This window comes from Orbicella faveolata, unplaced genomic scaffold (assembly GCF_042242905.1).
Source record: "Orbicella faveolata isolate gen_17 unplaced genomic scaffold, um_ofav_v1 contig_1, whole genome shotgun sequence".
NCBI lineage: Eukaryota > Metazoa > Cnidaria > Anthozoa > Scleractinia > Merulinidae > Orbicella > Orbicella faveolata.
This window is the reverse complement of record NW_028301536.1, coordinates 31,090,001-31,114,863: the sequence shown is the minus strand read 5'-3', so window position 1 is coordinate 31,114,863 and position 24,863 is coordinate 31,090,001. Positions and strand designations below refer to the sequence as shown.

The 24,863-nt window shown below is 39.3% G+C and overlaps 3 protein-coding genes across 4 annotated transcripts in view; all 3 read left to right on the top strand.

Moving 5' to 3' along the window:
* Positions 1-3: 3 nt before the first annotated feature.
* Positions 4-5,846, top strand: LOC110053622 (uncharacterized). Its single transcript, XM_089290170.1, has 7 exons — positions 4-72; positions 562-699; positions 1,657-1,889; positions 2,554-2,689; positions 3,168-3,360; positions 4,112-4,737; positions 5,701-5,846. The coding sequence occupies exons 1-7, from the start codon at positions 21-23 to the stop codon at positions 5,844-5,846; spliced, it is 1,524 nt and encodes a 507-aa protein (XP_089146296.1). The 5' UTR covers positions 4-20.
* On the top strand, positions 4,609-14,150 carry LOC110053623 (transmembrane protease serine 9-like). Its single transcript, XM_020759878.2, has 12 exons — positions 4,609-4,737; positions 5,701-5,838; positions 6,708-6,940; positions 7,577-7,712; positions 8,688-8,880; positions 9,491-10,101; positions 10,310-10,432; positions 10,782-10,870; positions 11,271-11,368; positions 12,052-12,293; positions 13,284-13,391; positions 13,849-14,150. Exons 3-12 carry the CDS (start codon positions 6,818-6,820, stop codon positions 14,085-14,087), a joined length of 1,962 nt encoding a protein of 653 aa, XP_020615537.2. The 5' UTR covers positions 4,609-4,737; positions 5,701-5,838; positions 6,708-6,817; the 3' UTR covers positions 14,088-14,150.
* A 2,365-nt stretch (positions 14,151-16,515) lies between these two features.
* LOC110053598 (ferrochelatase, mitochondrial-like) overlaps positions 16,516-24,863 on the top strand; it is a 13,633-nt gene continuing 5,285 nt past the window's right edge. The window contains exons 1-8 of one of the 2 annotated variants that reach the window (XM_020759849.2): positions 16,516-16,609; positions 16,682-16,814; positions 18,567-18,704; positions 19,781-19,929; positions 21,294-21,366; positions 22,038-22,206; positions 23,738-23,836; positions 24,339-24,446. In XM_020759849.2, coding sequence (XP_020615508.2) covers positions 16,570-16,609; positions 16,682-16,814; positions 18,567-18,704; positions 19,781-19,929; positions 21,294-21,366; positions 22,038-22,206; positions 23,738-23,836; positions 24,339-24,446 — 909 coding nt within the window. In that variant the 5' untranslated portion in view covers positions 16,516-16,569. Of the gene's footprint in view, positions 16,815-18,566; positions 18,705-19,780; positions 19,930-21,293; positions 21,367-22,037; positions 22,207-23,737; positions 23,837-24,338; positions 24,447-24,863 lie in introns of both variants that reach the window. The other variant, XM_089272316.1, reaches the window with a different exon arrangement.

Below are 24,863 nucleotides of genomic sequence, written 5' to 3'. Positions count from 1 at the left end.
ATATCAATATTTAAACACATATGTTACATCCATCAGTAGCGCCGACTACAGCAGCCCCACCACCTCCAGGTGGTAAGTATTATCTTCGCTTTCTTAATTGCATTAACCAGGATTCCTATTATCAAACAACACTGTCCGGCAGGAACTACAATATAAACGTGATTGCTAATTAAATGTAGATATAAGAAATGTAATGGACAGGTCGTTCAAATTTTACAAAACATAAATGCTGAAGGTGACCGATTATGGAGGCGTGACATCAAAATTTTCAATATTTGCAATTAATTTTTTTTTCTTTTTTCGCTTTTATTGTTTTTTGTATTTATCTAATATGACAGTTTTTGTAATCGTAGATTTTGTTCTAGATGTCTATACTGAATTGGCATTATTACCTCTGAAAATCCCCCTTGGGAAGTTGTAATAAAATATGTATGTAACAAACAAACATTCTCAGCTCAAAATTCGTTTTGTTTTGTTCTCGCTTTTTAAAAACAATGCAACTCGGCCGCACTGATAAGGTCTTGTTCTGTTGCAACGCTCATCAATTCACTTCCTCTACAGCATCTGGTTGTGACTTTGACAATGATCGGTTGTGCTCGGGCTGGACACAAGATAAGTCAGACAAGTTCGACTGGACATTGAGATCTGGAGCAACCCCATCTTCCAACACTGGTCCCTCATCAGGCCACGGAGGTTCAGGTAAATGAAGACTAGCATTCTATTTCTTTGGGGCAGATAGCGCAGTGGTGAGAGCACTGACCTCCCACCAATGTGGCCCGGGTTCGATTCCGGCCGGGTGCCAGAAGTAGATTTAGTTGGTTGTTGGTTCTCGCCTTACTCCGAGGGTTTTCTCCGCGTACTCCGGTTTTCCTCCCTACACATGAACGTCATAAACCAAAATCTCTAAATTCCAATTCGATCAGGATATAGGAACCGCATGAAAACCAGCTAAGGCTGATGTGGCTTCCTCTCAAAGTGTTGTAGATTAATTAACTAGTTAAAGTCGATTAAAGTTAGTGTGACATAAAATGGGCTTGACCTGACTAACAGTACTTTTAGTCATTTCATCACGGCAACAGAAACCCGGAAGGGAAGCACTGACGTCAATTTGTGTCCGATTCCTTCGACCTCCTTCGGTATAACTGACTAAATACCCTTAAGCTTTATCGTTAACATCCCTACTCTACAATCATATCGATCACTGGGCACTGTTTATCCAAACTTCCTTTAATGCGTTTGATACCATGAAATAGAAGGTTTGGCTGCTTCAAAGCAACCCAACCGAGAAAACAACAACTAAATACTACTTTTTGGAAACCGAGGTGAAACCGTAACCGAAATCGAGGTGAAACCTTTAAAGACACAGCTTCAGTTTAAATATATACGTAATCGAAGATTTAGCCAATTCAGGCACATTGAAAGGGTATATACAAATTCTGTTGTTCTCGTTACTGCTACTGTTGTTATAATTGTTGTTGTTCTTCTACCCGTGTTGTTGTTGTTGCTGTTGCTGTTGTCAGTTTTGATGTATTGACTTTACTTGAATCGAGTTCAGCCTCTTTTTCCATTTCACCATTCTGATTTTCTTAGTCTTGTCTCATTCATCATTACGTGTTGAAACTTGTTGTTCTTGTTGAAATTATGGATTAATTTTAGGATTTTATGCGTACATCGAGACCTCGTCTCCAAGGAAATCTGGGGACAACGCCAAGCTTCTTTTCAAGAGTTCCACAACCGGGCTGTTCTGCCTGAAGTTCTTTTATTACATGTTTGGGAATTCAGTGGGAACTCTTAACGTCTTCAATGGAAATAAAAATATATTTACCAAGTCAGGTAACCAAGGAGACAAATGGGAAGAAGCCGAAAGTTCTTTCACTTCAAGTGGGGAGGTAAATACACTTGGACGACGTTTTTTAAGTATTAGATGACCAGCGGTTTTGTAGATGATGTCTAAATGGGAAATGCCTCAGGCGGACTAACATTTACACAACCGAGAAGTAAAGTTTACTCTTGACTAGAATATTGGTGGTACAATACTACAGAGTGGCGTTCATTTTAAGGCGCTGTATATTATTAAGGCTTGAATAGAGCATGTTTTCGTTGTATTCAAAACTATTTCAGCACCTCTGTAGAAAAGTACTGTTTTCCATTACCCCAAGAGAAAATAGCACTAGAAAAGTTCAAATGAGGGCTGAAAAAAATTGAAGTTTAAAATCTTAGCTATTGCTGATCCCTGATGACGCCGTGAATAGGCGAAAGATTTGATTTTAACCCTCAATTTTAACAGTAGTTTCAGACCTCATTGAAACTTTTGTGTTGTTATTTGGAAAATGCCACTGAAAGACAATATCCAAATATTACCCTAGAATATAATTTGACAAAAATTAGAAAGAAAATTAGGGATCGAGCTTCGATCCTTTGTATGCAAAAAGCCAATCACAAGTGTGCCCTTTAACATTTGTGCGTTCATTGCCAAAAGGACTTTTGGCCCCATGCTTGCTCACAGTAACAAAGAAAGTCAATATATAAGACTCGCTTGACTCTCCATATCAGACTCGCTTGACATTTGAAGGAGTTCGAGGATCATCCTGGAGCGGAGACATAGCAATTGATGACGTATCAATAAGGCCAGGAAGTTGTTCGGGTATTCCTCCAAGTCCAGTGCCACCTACACCAGCTCCGCCTTCAGGTTTGCCTGTTACCTTCTCCTAAGACATTGACCTCTTTGTTCACGTCATTGTTTACATTTTTTCTCATTAACATACGACTTTGCACACAGAAGGTACCACACTAAACGAATTGACTACAAACATTTAAAGAGCTTGTGAAACTTGGTAATAGGTTAAAAGTTTGGCTCTTTGGGTGTTATGTTCGACGAGAGATTGACTTTCAAAATCTGCCGAATTTCTAGGTGGCAAAAGAGCTAATGAGCTCATACATTCTTTGTAGAACTTTGAGTTTTTAAACTTGCGTCGCACAAAAAGTATTCAATACAGGGGGCTCGAATTCATTGGGAAACTAATCGTGCTGTGCCCTTTTAATACTTAGAACTAATGCTTTTATATCTCCATCAGAGATTGTATTGCTTATGATAATGAGGCATATGTTGTAAACAAACATTCTGCTATATGAGTGTATTGCAATGGAACGTATAATCGACTTTTCAGGTTCCTGTGGCTCTCGACCTAGTATACGCATCGTTGGTGGCACAGAAGCGGCCATAAACAGCTGGCCATGGCAAGTGATGTTGTTGACCAGTTCCGACAGGCAATTCTGTGGAGGTTCACTGATTGATCCATCCTGGGTTTTGACAGCAGCACACTGTGTCAAAAGTTCATCGCCTTCAAGGGTTAAAGTGAGGTGCGTATTGTGTCTTCGTTAATAGATGAAGACTATTCATAAAAGCTCCTGAAGGAACGTTGTAAAAGCCCATTTCCAGGCCGAACGTTTCCCCAAGTCCCATTCCACGGTTTAATTTTCGGCCTAAATCCCAGTCCCATTCTCATTTTTTGTTTGTCGTTCCCAGGGTCAAGTCTCAGTGCCATAAAATTTCATTTTCTCATTGAAAAATAAATCCCTCTTCATAGCATGTGAAACATAATCCTTGTGTACAAAAGGAAACGTATGCCCCGAGTACCAAAACACAGAAGACTGCTAAATCTTAAAATAACTGAAGTCTCCAATTTACCTTTAGAACTTTACCATATACAAGTAACCACATGCATAGCTACAAATAATCTACATGTATGCAAATAGACCGGATAAGGAGCACAAATACAATCTTTCATTTTACACGGTTACACTGTTTTCAATTGGGCTCATGTCTGACATATATCTCATTCTGTTGATGGTATATTTTGGGCACGCTTCTAGTGGTGCGAGTTATTCGCCTAACATAGTAGGTGATAAAGAAATAATAGAAAACAGTCAAAAAATTGCGATCACTTTAGTACCAGATATGGTTTGGGGGATCGTTCACGTACACAACTTATCCCTCGAGGAAATGATTCTAAATATAGCAACAGTTTACACATCTGCATTTACTGTTTGAGTAAGATGTTTTATACATCTACAGATGATATTTACAAATTTTTATTTCAATTAAATCTAGATTGGGAGCTCATTACAGAGAAAGTGGCTCTGTCGGTACAGAGCAGGACATCAACGTGGCACAAATCATTTCGCATGAAAACTACCAAACGCCAATGACCTTCAGCAACGATATAGCTCTGCTCAAGCTTTCCAAACCTGCCTCTCTCGGCCGGGGTGTTGGGCTGGTCTGTTTGTCAAACCCAAGTAACACTCTTCCAATCGATAACCCAAACAAGAAGTGCTATATAACAGGATGGGGAACTTTGTCATCTGGTGGCAGTCAACCCAATGTACTTATGCAAGCAACTGTGCCGTTGGTGTCAAAATCACGCTGCTTAAAAGCCTATCCGAACAAAATAGATGACACTATGTTGTGTGCAGGTCTAGACCAAGGGGGAATTGATGCTTGCCAGGGCGACAGTGGCGGACCACTGGTCTGTGAGTTTAAAGGAAAATGGTTTCTAGAGGGAGCCACTAGTTGGGGGTATGGATGTGCTAGACCAAATAAGTACGGTGTCTACGCCAGCGTTAAATTTCTGAGGACTTGGGTGCTTAGCAAAACAGGTTCTATCATACCACCCTCGCCATCTCCACCAGCGACCACACCACCACGGACCCCACCACCACTGACCCCACCGCTACCAGGTTAGCTATTACTGTTATTATTTCTTATTTAATCAATTGGAAGCCTATCAACCTACTGATTATTTTAAGGCAATATCGCTTAGTTGATCAATATATATTTCTGCGATTATCTTCAGTTCTTACTTACTGGCTAGTTTTGCCCTTCCTAAGTCTCAATTTTCAAGCGATGAAGGAAGAACAACTGTTTACAGAAATGTGCGGAAAATGCACAACAACCAAATACAGAAAAATGTAAGAATAAGTAGCTTCGGTTTGAAGAAAAATAAATTTCGGTCAATCGATCTCTGCTGGCGATCAACGTAACCACTGCGTTTACGATTCTTAAATTCCTTGGATACGAGTTCTTGAAAGGCTTTTTGGTCCAAGGCCGACAGCAGTCATTTTGAAAATTCTCCATTATTTCAAATATACTGGACTTGAACTACTGTCTTCCGGATAAATGAAAAATTCATTCAGCAACTGTCCCCCATGTTTACCTGCCGAGATGGCAAAGGTGGCACCTCAGTAACCTGGCCTCAAAAATGTTATATTCACCGCCTGGCGCAATGAATAAAGCATCATATAAATGATCGCTCAACCAATCAGATTGCTGGAAACTCTTTCTTCAGCTCTGAAATAGTTATACTAAATATTGATATAAGTAAAATAGATGACAAGTCGTTCAAATTTCAGAAAACATAAATGCTGAAGGTGACCGATTGCTTTTATCGTATCTTGTAGTTATTCAATTTAGTAGATTTTATAATCGTAGATTTAACTCTAGATGTCTATATTGAATTAGAATTTTTGCCTCTGAAAATCCCCCTCGGGAAGTGGTAATAGAGTAGCTATGTCACAAACAAAGATTCTCACAATTATCTCCTTGTCGTTTTGTTTTTTCTCGCTTTTTAATAACAATGCAACTCGGCCGCACTGGTAAGGTCTTGCTCTTTTGCAACGCTCATCATTTCACTTCCTCTACAGCATCTGGTTGTGACTTTAACAATGATCAGTTGTGCTCGGGCTGGACACAAGATAAGTCAGACAAGTTCGACTGGACATTGAGATCTGGAGCAACCCCATCTTCCAACACTGGTCCCTCGTCAGGCCACGGGGGTTCAGGTAAATGAAGACTAGCATTCTATTTCTTTGGAGCAGATGGTGCAGTGGTGAGAGCACTGGCCTCCCACCAATGTGGCCCGGGTTCGATTCCGGCCGGGTGCCATAGGTAGCTTCAATTGCTTGTTGGTTCTCGCCTTGCTGCCATCGATTTGTCTGATTCCTCCGACCTCTTTCGGTATAACTGACTAAATGCCCTTAAGCTTTATCTTTAACATCCCTACTCTACGATAATATCACTGAGCGCTGTTCATCCAAACTTCCTTTAAAACGTTTGATACCATCAAATACAAAGTAACCCAACCAAGAAAACAACAAGTAAATACTACTTTTTGGAAACAGAGGTGAAACCGAACTGCTTCAAAGTAACCCAACCAAGAAAACAACAAGTAAATACTACTTTTTGGAAACCGAGGTGAAACCGAAACCGAAATCAAGGTGAAGTCTTTCAAGACACAGCTTCAATTTGATTATGTGTAGAATCCTCAATGAATTAATCAGCCAAAGCCACTTCCATCCTCTCGTGATATGACGGACGCTTTAGTTGTTATAATGTTTAAGTTTATGTTAGAAGATTTAACCAGTTCAGGCAAATATTGAAAGGGTACATACAAATTCTGTTTTTCTCGTTCTCGCTATTGTTGTTCAACTTTTTGCTCAACTTGTTGTTGTTCTACCTGTTGTTGTGGTTGTTGTTGTTGTTGTTGTTGTTGTTGGTTTTGCTGTTGTTATTTTTGATCTGTTGACTTTGCCTGGATCGAGTTCAGCCTCATTTTCCATTTCACCATTCTGAATTTTTCAGTCATCATTTCATGTTGAAAGTTGTTTTTTTTTTTGTACTTATTCTTGTCGAAATTATGAATTAATTTTAGGATTTTACGCGTACATCGAGACCTCGTCTCCAAGGAAATCTGGGGACAACGCCAAGCTTGTTTTCAAGACTTCCACAACCGGGCTGTTCTGCCTGAAGTTCTTTTATCACATGTTTGGGAATTCAGTGGGAGCTCTTAACGTCTTCAATGGAAATAAAAATATATTTACCAAGTCAGGTAACCAAGGAGATAAATGGGAAGAAGCCGAAAGTTCTTTCACTTCAAGTGGGGAGGTAAATACACTTGGACAACGTTTTTTAACTATTAGATGACCAGCGGTTTTGTAGATGAATTCTAAATGGGAAATGGCTCACGTGGACAACCATTTACATAACCGAGAAGTAAAGTTTACTCTTGACTAGAATATTGGTGGTACAATACTACGGAATGGCGTTCATTTTATGGCGCCGTATACTATTAAGGCTTGAATCGGGAATGTTTTGGTTGTATTCAAAACTATTTCGGCACCTCTGTAGAAAAGTAGTGTTTTCCAATACCCCAAGAGAAAATAGCACTAGAAAAGTTTCATGGCTGAAACAAATATAAAATCTTAGCTATTGGCGATCCCTGATAATGCCGTGGATCGGCGAAAACTTTGATTTTAACCCTCAATTTTAACAGGAGTTTCAGACCTCATTTGAACTTTTGTGTGTTGTTATTTGTTAAATGCCACTGAAGGACAATATACAAATATTACGCTAGAATACAATATGACAAAAATTATAAATAAAATTAGAGATGCAAATAGCCAATCACAAGTGTCCCCTTTAATATTTGTGTGTTCATTCCCAAAAGGACTTTTGGCCCCATGCTTGCTCGCAATAACAAAGAAAGTTAATATATCAGACTCGCTTGACTCTCCATTTCAGACTCGCTTGACATTTGAAGGAGTTCGAGGATCATCCTGGAGCGGAGACATAGCAATTGATGACGTATCAATAAGGCCAGGAAGTTGTTCGGGTATTCCTCCAAGTCCAGTGCCACCTACACCAGCTCCGCCTTCAGGTTTGCCTGTTACCTTCTCCTAAGACATTGATGTCTTTGTTTACCTCATTGTTTACATTTTTCCTCATTAACATACGACTTTGCACACAGAAGGTATCACACTAGACGAATTGACTACATATCTCTTACTAACCGACTTCGAGGGCCCTGCTGTAAGTTACGGACCGAGTTTTCCCCTTCGATTTATGGCCCGCGCGCTTCGCGCTTGGGCCGTAAATCGATGGGGAAAACGAGGATCCGTAACTTACAGTACCGACCGAGAAAACGAGGTTAGTAAGATATTTATTATATCTCTGCTGTGTGTCTGACGGGCTCAGGAACGATTTCTATTCACGCGGAACGGCTTCAAATTTCTGACGCACCTGGAAAGCAAAGCGACTCAATTTGAAATCGTTATTAAGTGACTTTTTAGTCATTAGCCGGTTTTAATACACAATTTCAGAAGTGAAAGAAACTTTTAAACTTTTACTGGCTGAAAAGTTAAGAACACTTGGTGATAAATCACGAAACATTTTGGCAACAAAGACAGCTTTAAATTTTAGCGGGCCGTACAGGGGATTACGGCGCGCTAAAGTGACCAATCACAGCGCGCATACTAACTGAGAGATATAATAAAAACCTTTAAAGAGCTTGTGGAACTTGGCAATAGGTTAAAAGTTTGGCTCTTTGGGTGTTATATTCCAGGAGAGATTGGCTTTCAAAATCTGCCGAATTTCTAGGTGGCAAAAGAGCTAATGAGTTCATACATTCTTTGTAGAACTTTGAGTTTTTAAACCTGCTTCGTACAAAAAGTATTGAATACAGGGGGCTCGAATTCATTGGGAAGCTAATCGTGCTGTGCCCTTTTAATACTCGGAACTAATGCGTTTATATCTCCATCAGAGATTGTACTGCTTGTGATAATGAGGCATATGTTGTAAACAAACATTCTGCCATATGGGTGCATTGCAATGGAACGTTTAATCGACTTTTCAGGTTCCTGTGGCTCTCGACCTAGTATACGCATCGTTGGTGGCACAGAAGCGGCCATAAACAGTTGGCCATGGCAAGTGATGTTGTTGACCAGTTCCGACAGGCAATTCTGTGGAGGTTCACTGATTGATCCATCCTGGGTTTTGACAGCAGCACACTGTGTCAAAAGTTCATCACCTTCAAGGGTTAAAGTGAGGTGCGTATTGTGTCTTCCTTAATAGATGAAGACTATTCATAAAAGCTCCTGAAGGAACGTTGTAAAATCCCATTTTCAGGCCGAACGTTTGCCCAAGTCCCATTCCACAGCTTAATGTTGGGCCTAAATCCCCGTCCCATTCTCATTTTTTGTTCGTCATTCCCAGGGTCAAGTCTCAGTGCCATAAAATTTCATTTTCTCATTGAAAAATAGATCTCTCTTTATAGCATGTGAAACATACTCTTTGTGCACAGAAACGAAACGTATGTCCCGAGTACCAAAACACAGCAGACTGCTAAATCTTAAAATAACTGAAGTCTCCAATTTACCTTTAGAACTTTACGATATACAATTGCAAGTAACCACATGTATAGCTACAAATAATCTACATGTATGCAAATAAAAAAAAACAGTAAAAACATTGCGGTCACTATAGTACCAGAATATGGTTAGGGGGATCGTTCAAGTACACAAATGAACATTGTCCACTTATCCCTCGAGGAAATGATTCTAAATATAGCAACAGTTTAGACATCTGCATTTACTGTTTGAGTAAGATGTTATACATCTACAGATAATATTTGCAAATTTCTATTCCAATTAAATCTAGATTGGGAGCTCATTACAGAGTAAATGGCTCTGTCGGTACAGAGCAGGACATTAACGTGGCACAAATCATTTCGCATGAAAACTACCAAACGCCAATGACCTTCAGCAACGATATAGCTCTGCTCAAGCTTTCCAAACCTGCCTCTCTCGGCCGGGGTGTTGGGCTGGTCTGTTTGTCAAACCCAAGTAACACTCTTCCAATCGATAACCCAAACAAGAAGTGCTATATAACAGGATGGGGAACTTTGTCATCTGGTGGCAGTCAACCCAATGTACTTATGCAAGCAACTGTGCCGTTGGTGTCAAAATCACGCTGCTTAAAAGCCTATCCGAACAAAATAGATGACACTATGTTGTGTGCAGGTCTAGACCAAGGGGGAATTGATGCTTGCCAGGGCGACAGTGGCGGACCACTGGTCTGTGAGTTTAAAGGAAAATGGTTTCTAGAGGGAGCCACTAGTTGGGGGTATGGATGTGCTAGACCAAATAAGTACGGTGTCTACGCCAGCGTTAAATTTCTGAGGACTTGGGTACTTAGCAAAACAGGTTCTATCAAACCATCCTCGCCATCTCCACCAGCGACCACACCACCAATGACCCCACCACCACCAGGTTAGCTATTGTTATTTCTTATTCGATCAGTTTGTAGCCTCTCAACCTGCTGATTATTTTTTAGAACTCCCGATGACCCGAGGTAAATTTTTGCTGACATCTCATACCATACAATTGACACAGACAACGCTGACTTGTTTTGGTGAAATAATTTTACTGACTGATAATAATAATAATCATCATCATCGTCATCATCATCTATCCTCAGGTTGCCAGGATAACACTGCGTATGCTGATATTTGCCCGGACGTTGCCTCGTGTGGAAACTACTGCAACGATCACAAAGTCTGGGCGCAGAAAAATTGTCCGAAGTCCTGTAACATGTGCTCAGGTAAGTCATTTACTTCATTAAACCCATTCATTAGGTTTTTAAGCTCATCTTTGTTTGAATTGGTCATCGTGCTATATCGCTCCGTAAGTTTCTTAGGAGATCAATAAGCAAATCCAATCCAGACACTATTACTTTCCAATCGACAAAAAAAAAGACCCTTCAAAGATAATTTCATACTCGGGGTGACATGACTCGACTGTTTTTGGAATTGTTGCACGCAATTAACATCTTCAAGATATAATTTAGTCTACTGATTTTACATAGACCCATGACTAATTGTATGGATGATAAAAAATAAATTGAGCTTCTGTCGTATTAAGCTGGAAAAGTAGCTATGATTTAAACACAGGTCCCCCGCCTCCAGCCTCTTGTGGCAAGTCTCCTAAGTCACGTGTTATTGGAGGAGTGGATGCTAAGCCAGGAGATTGGCCTTGGCAGGCAAGTATAAATTTTCATATCTAGAAAATAATGTACGCTTTCTTAGTCGATTCGGTGGAGGATAACTTAGCATAGAGCGGACACTTCCTTTCAACGTTATGGGAGAGCTGTAAAATTAACTGACGCCCTCAACATAAATTGAAACCTTGAAATCGAATGCATGTCAAAGATGTATCAATTCCGCTTCCCCGTCGAATTAGTGGTCGCCTGTGTGATTTTCAGAAAGAACTAGGTGCTCCTTCCTCGTCGTATTTTGTCTAAAACTTTGATTTCGTCTACGATCTGTGCCAATCTACAATTCTATATGTATTTTTGTTCAATGGGTCATTAAACACGGGAGCTGCGATCAAAATACAGTTTATAAAATGCTATATTTTTTTTCTTCCTTTTCCATGGATAGATCGCTCTGCTAAGAGGAAGCTCGAAATCGTTCAGTTGTGGTGGATCTTTGATCGCTCCTGATTGGGTAGTCACTGCAGCTCATTGTATATCAACCTTGTAAGTAAAATAATATTTTTTGCCCGTGAGTAAATTTTCAGCAAGCCAGATGTTTTTTAAGGGCTCTTTATGAAAGTATTAGTGCGAACAGACTTGTTCTATTCACCTACAACGCTAATGCAAGCACCTTGTTATCCTTTCTCATTTACAATCGTTCAACTGAATTCTGTGCCCGCTCTTATTTGTTTAAAAGTCTGGTTTCATGCGAGTTTTCTGCCCGCCCTTATTGACTAAAATTTCAATTTTTTGGTCAGTCTTAAGCATAATGACAGTGTTTTATTCTTTTTCGCGTATAAAGCGTACGAAAAGTGTGAAACCATGCATTATACTATAAGTCGTTCCGTAATTTTCAGAGCACTTGAAAAATTTGCAAAACACCCTTGCCATAATTGCTAAGCCAATGAAAACTCTTGAATTGTATTATCTAATGAACCAGGTTTTATAAAGTGTAAATATTACACCAATACAGTTAGTCTCTGCCCTAATATGGTCAAAGATTAAACAACAGAAAGCCCCTTAGTATGATAAACTTCTGACGTTTCCTTTAAAGATTTCTTTTTACACAGTAAGTTTTGATTGTGTAGTATTGTATAAGATATCTAATCAAATGACTCTGTTAATTTTCTGCTCAACCATTCGATTAAGAATAACATTTGAAAGAGGTGATGTATTATTCTCAACAGAACCGCGAGTTATTATACTATCCGCCTGGGTGATCACAACCGACTTGTGGGCGAGGGAACTGAACAAGATATCCAAGCCAAGCGAATTATAAAACATGAGAATTATAGTCCAAACACCATCAATAATGACATAGCGCTGATACAGTTATCCAAACCAGCCACCTTAAACGCTCGAGTTGGAACTGTGTGCCTTCCTAAACAAAACGAAATGGTTCCTATTTCTTCCAGATGCTTCATTACAGGTAAAAAACTTTGTACCCCAGAGAAGATCTAGGATCTTCTAATCTCTTGTAATCTCAACTTTCATACTCTCTTACCAAAGATAAAAAGCACTGGAATATATGTCGTATATAACATGACTTTAAAGTCACTTTAAGGTGCATTCACGACCAAACTTCTTATTACCGGCAATTTTGATTTGGTCTGCAGCCGGAACAATATACATATTGGCTGGATTCAGGGACAGACCATTACAGAAGTGATTGGGGAATGGGACTTTTTCAGCTTGCGGAAATATTTTTTTTCGGGGGCGAGTCCCCTGCTCGATTTTTTTTTTTCCGAGCTGGGGACGAGGGAGCGGGATGGGGGGTTATTATACTACCGCAATCTTAATCTGAATACCTGGAACAGGCTTCAACTTCAAACAAATATTTTTTAACTCTCCCACAATCGTTTTGCTTTACTATCAAAATTATACTCTAGTGGGAAACATAACCAAGTATCAGACACGTCCAAGTGCTATTGCCTAAAATGGGGCTGCGTGGCATTTCTGGTTTGATGTTTAGGGAAATATCAATTTTATTGATTCATTACCCTTGTAATAAAATGCATTATTGGCATGCAGTGAATCAAGGCTTTATCTAGGACTCTTTGAGTGGCCGTCCAGTAACAAATTGGCAAGAGTAGCCGCTCTCATAAGCATGCAATTCTATTTGTCGTTATAGTGTATAGCTGTTATTGTTTTAGGGCTAGGTGCATTGTTTCTGTTTTGTTTGTTTGTTTGTTTGTTTTTCTGTTGTTTCAGTTGTTTGCTTTTTACGAGACATTACGACAGCTGCTGCATCACCCAACAAATATGTCGGCCAAGAGCCTATTCCGCTAAGCGCCTGTAGGCATGCTAGACATATGTCACAGATAGGGCGGAGAACCAATGACGATCGAAAATTTTGTCATAGATACGATTACAACTGTAACAGTACACTGTGATTTGACAACAAATCAATATTTTCCAGGTTGGGGAAAGATTAAACATCCAGGAGGTTCGCATGACATTCTTCAACAAGCTCAGATGCCACCCGTTACAAAGGCAGCCTGTCAGAAAAAATTGGCCTCGTCCCCGGGTAAGTTGTACTTATTGTAACGGCAAATTATTCAAAAGCTCTCGGAAAAAAGCAACAACGTGACAACGATAGCAAGACGTAATGATATTGCTCTTGGAATGACTTTCACGTCGACTATGGGGCAAAAAGTTAAAATACTTGTTTGCTCTGACTGACTAGTGCCATTTGCTTGAACACACATGAATAAATGCAAGTCGACCTTTCAGATAAGAAATGAAATTTTGAGTCAGCTATGAAATTTTGATTTGAAAACCGGCCACTTTAAAATACAAGGATACTTCGAAATCCATTTTGTTTATGATTTGATTGTCTATCCTATTTAATTCTGATTTGAAAACTAACCATTGGAAATACAAGGCTACTTGGAAATCCATTTTGTTTAGGATTTGTTTGTCTATCCTATTTACCTCCGTTAATAACCTTTTTTATCCCCTCCGTCAAATAACTTGATTAATAGCTGGATCCAGCCTTAAAATCACCGACAACATGCTGTGCGCTGGCGTCAGCGGAACTAATCTTAGTGGTTGTCATGGAGATAGCGGAGGTCCATACGTATGCCAGACTGCCGGAGGGAACTGGGTACTACAAGGCGCTGTTAGCTGGGGTTCTTCGCGATGTTCTGCAGCAGAGCTGTACACGGTCTTTGCTCGTGTTGCCAAGTTCAGAAACTGGATCGATCAGAAGATGAAGTCTTGAAGAAACATTCTTGTAGAATGTGATGTTATACATGGGGAAATTAAAGGAATCTTATCATTAAAACTCGTGGAGTCTCGTTTATTTCATTTCTTTCGTTTCTCGTTTCTTTCGTTTTTTTCTTTCTCGGTGGATGCAATATCGAGATCGCGGAGGATTGTACGAAGGTTTTTAAACCCTCAATACACCCAAAAATTACAATCGCTAAAACTATCTAACTACCCATCCAACTTAGGCGACAATATTTCAGAGTTCCTTGGAGAACAGAGGTTGATTTGAAAAATTGAACAAAGACTTCACTGAAAAGGATACATGGTCATCAGTCAGAAGGCGTTATTTTTTGTGTAGACATCCCAACGTTTTTTGTCTCTCATATTTTTTAGGAGAGACTTTTCAGCAATGCTTGTACCGCTATCTATAGCAGCAACTCCATTTTTATATTTAAATGCTTTTGATTGCTATACCAGTTCATGTTTTGTGACTCGCGTAGCTTTGCCACTTAATTGTTTTCTCGGCATGTTATGAAATACCCTTGAAACATTTACGTTTCAAAATCACCAAAATGTACCAAAACAACTCGATTTCAAACTCATTCATTTACAACATTTTTTTGTATGAGTGAAAGGTGGTAGGTCAGAAAAAGTACAAAATAATATCTCTAAACAGAAATTTGAAAGGAGTCACCGAAATAACAGCGAAAAGTAACTGCCTCGCCCCAATCGTCCACTTCTTAAAAATGTATTAACAATTAACCCAGCTCGTTCTGATCTTAACCTCCTACACGGACTCTTGCAAAGCTCCTGTACGGCTTTCTTCAAGACTTTCACGGTCAATTGATTTCGGTGACGTATTTCGCCCCGGAGCACGTAACCCGAAAACGATTGGCCGCGGCGAAATATTGAGGCCTGGGCAACGCAGACGCCTACCGTGTACTACTTTTTCTTTCAAACTCTTCAGCCGAAATTATTTATACAAACATCACAAGAGAATCTTGTTGCTGCTATCAGCCACGCAAAAGCACAGTGTAATCGTGATAGAGTGACACTGCATGCTTTCTGGATTACTCTGTTTTACATCTCTCCATCTTGTTTCACGTGCAATTTAATCAAAAAATGCGAAAATAATGTAATTTCAATTGATCTCGACTTCCCGAAAATCGCAAAAAAAAAATTAGTACCAACAACAAAAACCAGTTCTTTACAATCACAACATTTAGTTCCCGCAAAATACAAAAAATCGCCGATTTGCAAAAATAAACTCCCTCAAAAATTTAGTGCCACACGGTAGGCCGAAGTTCTCGTGGTTCGCGACGCTTTTCAAGGGAGGCTCTGATGCGACACTCGCTTTATCCTCGATCGTGCTCCAAGCTCAGCTCTCTTTTTTTCGCCAAGAAAGAACTTGGGAACCAAATAATCAGACCTGGGATCCTTTAGCTTGAGATCGCAGCGCTTCACTCGGCGGTGATGTCCACAGGACGTCGAGTAACTTACAACCAGCTTACAACATGCCATTTTAGGTATGGTACTCCCTACCAGTAATCGGAGGTTTCTGTGGACCAACTTTCGAGCGAATTGGATGTGTTGTGTTGTTTTTATTATGATTATAATCTAGCTATTTCAATTGCAGTAAATTTTGTAAGTGATGGGGCTTGAACACAATTTGCATGTTAAAGTCCCTATATGAACAAATTCTCGATATCCAATTAGTGTAGAAAATTGCACGAATACAAGAACTAAAGTTTATTGCTTGTTGTTGTTTTTTTTTTTTGCCATGATTGACACAACTAGTTTGGGTGCGAAGCATGCAAGCTACTTTTGGAGATACACTAAGGAAGGGGTGGGTGTACCAGAGCAGCGTGTCCCTCTTTGCCAGTGCTGCCTTGGCACGGAAAAAATGATTGCTCAGAAGACACATGATTTGATTGGCTAGACTGAAAGACAAATATTATAAACAGAAAACCTCACCGAAAAGGTACGAAAACTGAAATCAAAATTCTTGTTAATCCTGGGTTAGCCTAATCGAGCTTTGAACAACCCGGCCCAGAAGTTTAATTTTAGAACTGGTCTATGAAAGAAATTTTTGGTAGAATCCTTCACCGCTGAACACATTAATTTTATAGAATTCTACCCCTGTTGAAATCCCCTTTGTTAAAATCTGTTAAGATCTGAAAAGGTGCTGTAATTGCACAATGTTGGTTAAAATTCAACCAGTGGAACACAGCGTTAAATTACGGCTGAAAATATACAATTGAGTTGTAAAGAAACAATGAACTCGAGTTCATTATTTTTGTTAATAAGAAATAGAGATGAAGCTATATATTTGACATATTTGTGTATTTTTAAACCTCTTTTGGTGGTGGTGTGTGAGGTTTTGATGGCGAGTTAGCCGACGAAGTGGGGAGGGGAGGGGAAGTGTTTCGGTGTTAGTCACCAGTGCCTTTGTTTGTTAACGGCTGTCGCCTGGAGATATTGATCCTAGAAGGAAAATGGCGCTACGGATTCTTCGTAAACTTCAAAAAAACTGCCGTAAGTTCTCAATGATATGTTTCAAGGATAACGCTTTGAAGACTCTCATTAGTTTTCGTTGTACTTTTTCAGATTTGTGGCCGTCTTTGCATCTCCAAACCCATACACACCGGCATCTTGTCAGCCACGAGAAGTTAGTCTTATGTAACATCAGTAGTTGGTGTAGACATATGAGTAATGGGGTGGCTCAAGAAAAAGTCGAAAGGTAACCTTTAGAAAGAGTGTTTAGTATTAACGTAACTTAATTGCCTCGAAGCTTTAGAACCGCCAAGCGTTGGACTTGAACAATACAGTGGACTCTCGCCTAATGTGTACACCCCGCTTTTGTGACACCCCGGCCGAAATTAGACAGAAATGTATGGAAACAACTCCCGCTGCAAACTTAAGCTTACTGTGTTATTGTTCTTCTCCCGGTACCACGGGCAACTTGGACTATTGAATGATAAATTATTCTGCAGTCTTGGAATGTTAACTAGGTTGTACATTATTTGTATGATAATGGAATCGAAGTAAATGTGTACTACAATAACAAATTAAAAGGAACTGGAAATCTTAAGAGTATAGCAGCACATGACACTTCATAACCAAAGATTGGGTCATTACTTTTCATTACAAGCTGCTGTTGTAGACTCTTATTATTGTGGACACCAAATAATGGTCCCAAGGGTGTCTGCTATATAAATGAGTGTTGACTGTAGCATGGTTGACTATGGTGTTCATATCAATTACCTTACATGACGATGGAAATACTCATGGAAAAGAAACTGTTTTTTCTCATATTACGATCAGCTTTGCCTAGACTGTAAGCAGTCTCTCTTTTACTTGCAAAAAAGCTGCAAGCCACAAGTAGCACAAGCATCGGAAGACAAGTGAAAAGAGAGACTGCAATGGTTTCATACAGCATTTCTGATTTTACTTTGACAGGTTGTGTCAATAACACCTTTGCCATTCACCCATTTTCAAATACAACACTCCAGTGTCAAAGTTTTTCCACGAATCAATTGTAGCTATATCTGGTGAACAAAGGTAAACATGGTATTCGAGATAAGAAGCAACATTGCTTGCAACAGTTTTCATCGGAGCTGGCATCACTCAAATGCCAGTAACCAACTTGTTCACAAAATCTATCCTTACAGGGCAAATGGAGAGCTTAAAACATATGTTGTAATAGCAGAGCTCTGGCGGCTCAGAGGGCCCCATACCCATATAGGAAAGAAAAGGAAACCCATGAATTGATTTTCTCATGGTTATGGACAATGTACAAAAAGGCCAAACAATGTACAGTAAACCTCACCACATAGTTAGGAAGACATCTTTATTTAAAAGTAAAAATTTGAAGGTAAAATTTTCAGGGTAGTCCCTTCAGGGAGCTTACAAAGTATATCTGGTATCAATATTTAGTGGAAAAACTCAAATCAAAATTCCCATTTATCCTGGGTTAGCTTAATCAGGCTTTGAACAACCCAGCCCAGGAGCTCCGCGTTTAGGCTTGGCTAAATCTCTGTATTAGAAATGGGCGAAAGCAAACTGCGTGGTCTAAAGCTGACAACAAATTGTAGAGGTGTCATACTCTTCAAAGTGCAGCAAATTACAGCTGAAACCAGATCATGACCTCTACTGCTTCATATTGCTCGGTCAAACGGCTCAACTCTACTTTAAAGTCCTCCCCTTCAAAACCTAGTGTGGAGCATAAAACTAATAAAAATGTTGAGAGATCGAAATTCAAAATAGAACAGCAAATGTACAAAGGTCAAAAACCACAGGAGTCAAACAGTAGGAGGCCAACTTTACAACAGAGTTTGACATGTGCTGCTTGTCACTTGTTAAGGTTACTGACAGATGCACATCATGACTTGACATAGACTTCATATCCACTGACTCTTGAACAAAAATAAGGCCTGTTGTGCACAGGTTAATAGTTTGCATGTTATAAGTTCACATATTTGTTGTGTTTCAGTTCTGCTCAAGTTGACTCCAAGCCAAAAACTGGAATAATGCTCATAAACATGGGAGGTCCTGAAACCACTAATGAAGTCCATGACTTCCTGTTTCGACTTTTTTCTGATCGCGATCTTATGGTGTTGCCAGCTCAAAGGTTTGTTGCTTGAAGCCACTTTTAATTCCAGACAAAAATGGTGCTTACATCATGTTAAAATGGGTTCACATTAGATAATGTTCCTCTAGGTACATCTATACATCCTAGATTAATTTCTGTAGTTTAATCCAGTACTCAGACAAGTGATTTCTCATTGTAAACCATCGAGTTATGTAGTATATGTATATTTCCTATCAGTGTGTTTTGATTAAATTTGTTAATAGATTAATCAGATCTTATTCGATAGGGCAGTAAGTGTAAAACGCAGACTGCACACTGAAGTCCTTTACTGTAAATCAGTAAAGTTACTGCGATTAGCCTGAATAACCCTGTTTAACAGGGTTATTCAGGCTAATCGCAGTGAAAGTCTGCACTCTGGTTAGCCTGAACATCATTCAGGTTAGCCTTCAGGAATAATGTTTCAGTTAGCCTGTTTACGGTTAGCTCTCTGTGATGGAATCGGTAACACGATTCAGTTAAAATGACTACAGTCTGCAGTCTGCATTTTACCTCTGGACTGCAGTCTTCATTTTACCCCCAGTCTGCAGTCTGTGTTACACTGACCATTTGATAGCCACTAAACTTTAAGTTGCTTCACTGATAAAAGCTTTCAAAGAAACTGATGGTATCAATGGTATCATATTTAACAATCCCTTATAAATTTATATGTTATATTGATAAGTTTCTATTTGGTTTAATGGCTTTAAAGGTTTTGGCCATTTGAATTAAAAGACTCTACACTGTAACTTGCAGCTAGCCTTACTTCCATGTTTCACCAAAATTGAAAAGAAAAAATTTAATGAGAAGAATGGTCATGTCAAAAATACGTTCTTAAGATAGCAATATTTCAGCAATGAGTGCAGTGGATGAGTAAAAGAATTAAATAAATGTCAATATTTTGCAGCAAGTGGCATCATCAAGATTGTCAATGGGTGATGAATCTCAGAGACATGCCAATAGATCTTGCATCTGGCCTTTTTTCTTGTAAAATAATGTGTTACTTATGAATTTAAGGTACATGTAATTAGTAACTTGCATTTTAACTTGTCATTTTGAAATTAATGAATAATTCACAGTAAGATGGCTGCATGGATTGCAAGAAGAAGAACTCCTAAAATTCAGGAACAGTACCAGAAGATTGGTGGAGGCTCTCCAATAAAAATGTGGACAGAAAAACAAGGGGAGGGGATGGTTAGGCTGCTGGATGACATGTGTCCTGACACAGGTACTCTGATTATAAATATTGCTTCAACCCCTCTCCCGCCTTCACCCGCTCTGATTTTACAGGCCAAAATGCAGTTAAATACAATTTAACAGAGTTAACAACAAGGAGTGCAAGTCTTGCCTTTGTGGTCAGCGGCATTTAGATCTGCACATGCGCCAGGATTCCATGTGCTCTTGGGCCACCAGGTTTTGAAGTAGTTTTACACTGTCAGTGCTTACCTTGAGCATTTGAGTTCCAAATGCAGGGACTCTGCTCAGAGGTTGTTTCCCCTCCCCTGTCCCTCCGTTTCCTTTTCACTGTTTTATCAGTGTGACAGGTGCCTGATTTCTTCCTTCTGCATGGGGGCTCATGGCTAAGTTGCCAGGATTTGCCAGCCATGGGAGTGGTCTCCATCTAGGAACTGGCTGCCAATAGTGGAGGCTCCTGGCTGCGTCAGGCACCCAATCTCCACTTCACGAGGCAGTTGCTAGCAGTTTTTTCCAATAAGGTTTGACTCTAGTCAGGTTCCATGTAGTAAGTTCACAGACCTTCTATTTTGTGTTGGGTTTGTCAAGATCACAAGCTTAGTGAAATATTAACCCAGTGTGTGAGATACACATACTAAAACATAACAGGGTGGGGCTGGGGAAAGATCAAACCAGAGGGTCTGTGTGAACTTCTTAAAGAAGTAAATTCTCCATTTCTCCAGAAATGGAAAATTTCCATTGGGTAAGAGGTCATTAGCTTGTCAAGGATCCATCACGCACACGGCATGCACTTTGAAGTGGTTGTCATCACTCCATAGAGAGTCTCTTGCCGCCAAATTTGCATAATGTGACGGTAATATTAATGTCACACAAGCTCGCTTCTTTGGTGGAATCTCTGGATTAGTCATAAAACGTTTTCCAAACTCTGCTTACCAAAAGCAGTATAAAAACGTAACGTAATGAGATCACACAGGAGGTCTGTTACATTTCCTATCTTTCATGACAAGTTAAAAAACTTGTTTCTTCCATCCTGCAAGGAAGACAAAAAACAAATAACATACAGTAGTCAGAGAATAACAGCTTCATAGCAAACAGAAGTCAGTTGGTTCCGATTTTTCCTCTCATTTGCTTTTTTCCAAGTTAAAATAATCTTGACACTACATACTCCAGCACATGTGGGACACCAGTTGTCGTTTACAGTTGTTGTTTTGTATTTTGATCCTTTCACATGTTGCTTGAGTTAATTCAGAGAGTGAGGGCAGAGGTGATAATGACAAGGTGATGACATGGGGCAGGAGACAAAAAAGCGTCCTTTTTAGTTTAATTTTTATGCCCTCTTCATGGCTTTATGCTCCTGCAACAATATAACATTTTGTTGTTTTTTTTTTTATCCTGTAGCCCCTCACAAGTTTTACATTGGATTTCGCTATGTGAATCCTTTGACAGAGGACACTATTGATCAGATGGAAAGGCAAGTTAATGGATATCAATAGAATTTTACGGCTTGCTTTTACTTGTTCCAGATATTAGCTATCATCTGAAGCTCTGTAGTTCAGATCAGTTTAAGTGATGTCCAGATAGTGCTTGAGTGTATAGATATCCAGAATAACTGAGATAATTTATCCATAATACATGCACATGGTAAGTAAGGTACATGTTGTAAATTGAGGAATTTATTTTTGTCTTAAACTGTTTTAAAAGTTAAACAAATTTGATTTTGACTCAAGAATAATGGGTTAAGTTAAAGGTTAAATCTGCATAGGAGCTAAATGGCCTGGTTTCTGTGGCATGAAACGACTAGGAATATTCCTACTCCCCCCTTGGATGGGATGCTAGTCCATTGCAGGGTTAACCCCCCCCCCTAATGTTAAGTTTGTTGATACCCATTTATACACCTGCATGGGTGAGGGTAAAGTGTCTTACCTAAGAACACAATGCAAATTTCCCCAGCTACTAGGCTCAACACAGGACTGCTCAGTCTGCACCCAAGCACACTAACCTTGAAGCCACTGCACCTCCACACAGAATAATAATTTAAATTTGCTATTTAGTTAATAATTATTATTCTTTATCTTAAACCTGGAGAGAATGAAAACTAGGAATATTGATTTGTAATTGTAGATGTTTTTGTTAATTATTCAGTGATGGAATAGAGAGAGCAGTGGCATTCACCCAGTATCCTCAATATTCATGTTCCACCACTGGCAGCAGTTTGAATGCAATTTACAGGCATTACAAGCAGAAAGGAGAAAATCCTAGCATGAAGTGGAGCGTGATAGACAGGTGGCCCACTCATCCAGGTCTTGTGAAGGTAAGCTCGGGAAAAAAAAGCTCTATAGCCCTTTTCACGGTTACCGTTGCTCATTAACATTTGCATTACAGTAAAATCTAGCATGTATGTGAGGCAATTTCAGGCTATTTTGTATTTTTAGCCCGAAATTGCCTCGCATCCACGTTGGATTACAAATTGTAATGCAAATTAGAATAATTAACCGTGAAAAGGGCTATTGAAACACTTAAAATATTCAATTCTGTTCATGAAATCCAAAATGTAAATGTACAATGTATCAATCATGTAATTCCAGACCATATTTTGTGTCATGTGCATCGTGTTTTTTTCTAATTTTGTTAGTTGGACCCAGCTAATTCAAACACTGACAATAATTTCAAATTCCCCGTTATTTCAAAGTCAAAACCATTTCCCTTGGATTTGCTTTTCAGTCATTTACTATCAGCTATTTCGAACTCCTATTATTTCGAAAAAATTTTTGTATCCCCTGCGAGGTCGAAATAGTCGGGTTCAACTGTACATGTGAGTTAATCCAATATTGTCAGTGTGACACTCACTATATACCTCTTACTAACCAAGTTTGAGGTCTGTACTATAAGTTAACTACGGACCAAGTTTTTCCCCTTTGATTCATGGCGCAAGCGGGTGGTGCGCAGGCCCTAAATCAAGTTGGGAAAAACAAGGATCGGTAACTTACAGTACGGAGTGAGTAGACAAATTGAGTTAATCTCTACAGCATAAAAGAATTGCCAAATTTTCTCGATTTCTCTAAATGTTTTCAGCAACATGTAGTAATTAACACAAATGAGGGATTTCTTACAATGCCAGAGACGGAGCTTGCAGCCTAAGAAGCAAAAACCAAAACACCTTCAAAAGTACAAAATAATTAAAACAAATTAGCTAAATGTTCTTAATGAGTTGAAATGCCCTAATGCAGTGTAGCAAAAAAATCCCTTGCCTTACTTAAATTTGAGAAAAAAAGAGAGTGGAGAATGTAATACAAAGCAGAAAGTTTGGCTGTCAGGCATGTGCAGTGCTCATTGGACCGGCATTTGGCGGGAACTATAATTGTTGGATTTTGCGACATGGGAATTCGCAATTTCAAGCAACAACTTGAGGTGAAAGGAAGAGAATTAGGAGTGAAGGGCTGCGAAAAATGCAAAAATGCTTAATGTACTTATCGTGAAGCAGAGGAAGAATTCCTCTGGTAGTCAGGTCAGCTTGCTAAATATTCTGCTCAAGCATGAGTCAATGTTCAAGCAACAACTTGAGGTGAAAGGAAGAGAATTAAGAGTGAAGTGGTGTGAAAAATGCAAAAATGCCTTATGTGCTTATAGTGAAGCAGAGGAAAAATTCCTCTGGCAGACAGGTCAGCTCGGTAAATATTCTGCTCAAGCACGAGTCAAGGTAAACTTTAAACTAATAGTTTTCCTGGCACTGCTCAATTAACTGACTAGCTATACAATTAGTAAATTTAAAAGAAAAATTGTGAAGTGAGAGAACTACTAAAAATATATTTTTTTAATAATTTAACTATGTTTTTTAACTTTAGGCCTTTGCAGAAAATGTCCAAGCTGAGTTGGCCAAGTTTCCTGCTGAGGTTCAAAATGATGTGGTTATTCTGTTTTCAGCCCATTCCCTTCCCATGAAGGTACAATCAAACGGCTGATTAAAGTAATTCAGTTGTTTCTACAGTGTAATCCAAATCCTTGTAAACTCATTGTATTAAGACACATTGGCACTGAATGACTGATGAAGATGAAGATATTTGACTTGATTTGAATTTCATCAATGTATTTTTCTCCATTTCATTTCTGATTGCAAGGTCGTTTTGTTCTGTAGATTGCAAGGTTATTTTGTTCTGTAGAATGAAATACAGTCACTAACTAGAGATTCTTAGGCTTTCTTATGTAGTCGATGGCGTTGCTGACTGTCATCAGTCATAAAATGTGATCTAAACAATTAAGCACTTGACTGAAGCTACACCAAAACACAGATTATTTTAACATATTTCACATTTTAAATTTCATTGCCTTGTAAATACTGTAGGGACAATATCATTTTTACAAATGGTGTGTGTTGACAAATTATACATTAAGTTCTACAGCACATGCAAGCAAATTTAAAAGGTGGCTGATGTGATGCACCCGTAGGTTGTGGAGAGAGGTGATCCATATCCTCAGGAGGTAGCTGCTACAGTTCAGAGGGTGATGGAATCATTAAACCACTCCCATCCGTACAGACTTGTGTGGCAGTCAAAAGTAAGTGTCCTCTGTGAAATACTGCTCTGAAAATATGGAACAACATATTTTTAAAAACACTAAATAAATGTAACATTTTGAACATGCCTTGCACAAATTAACTCACAAACTAATAACTGTGTGAGACCATTTTGCTCAAAATGTTCTTAGTAGCATGGTAGGAGCATTGGCCTCATGATTCGGGCTCAAGCCCTGGCCGGGAACAATGCATTGTGTTCTTGGGCAAGACACTTTACTCTCACAATGCCTCTCTCCACCCAGGTGTATACATGGGTACCAGTGAACTTAATGATGGGGGTAACCCTGCAATAGATTGGCATCCCATCCAGGGGGGAGTTGAAATACTGCTAGTCACGTCATGCTACAGAAACCAAGATAAGCTCCGACCTGATGGGCCACTGGCTCGTATGTAGACTT

Coding starts and splice junctions, on each gene's coding strand:
- LOC110053622 (XM_089290170.1), top strand. CDS start 21: ATGTTACATCCATCAGTAGCGCCGACTACAGCAGCCCCACCACCTCCA. Junction 700..1,656: donor ATCAGGCCACGGAGGTTCAG/GTAAATGAAGAC, acceptor GATTAATTTTAG/GATTTTATGCGTACATCGAG. Junction 4,738..5,700: donor ACTGACCCCACCGCTACCAG/GTTAGCTATTAC, acceptor CTTCCTCTACAG/CATCTGGTTGTGACTTTAAC.
- LOC110053623 (XM_020759878.2), top strand. CDS start 6,818: ATGTTTGGGAATTCAGTGGGAGCTCTTAACGTCTTCAATGGAAATAAA. Junction 10,102..10,309: donor AATGACCCCACCACCACCAG/GTTAGCTATTGT, acceptor ATCTATCCTCAG/GTTGCCAGGATAACACTGCG. Junction 13,392..13,848: donor AAAATTGGCCTCGTCCCCGG/GTAAGTTGTACT, acceptor CTTGATTAATAG/CTGGATCCAGCCTTAAAATC.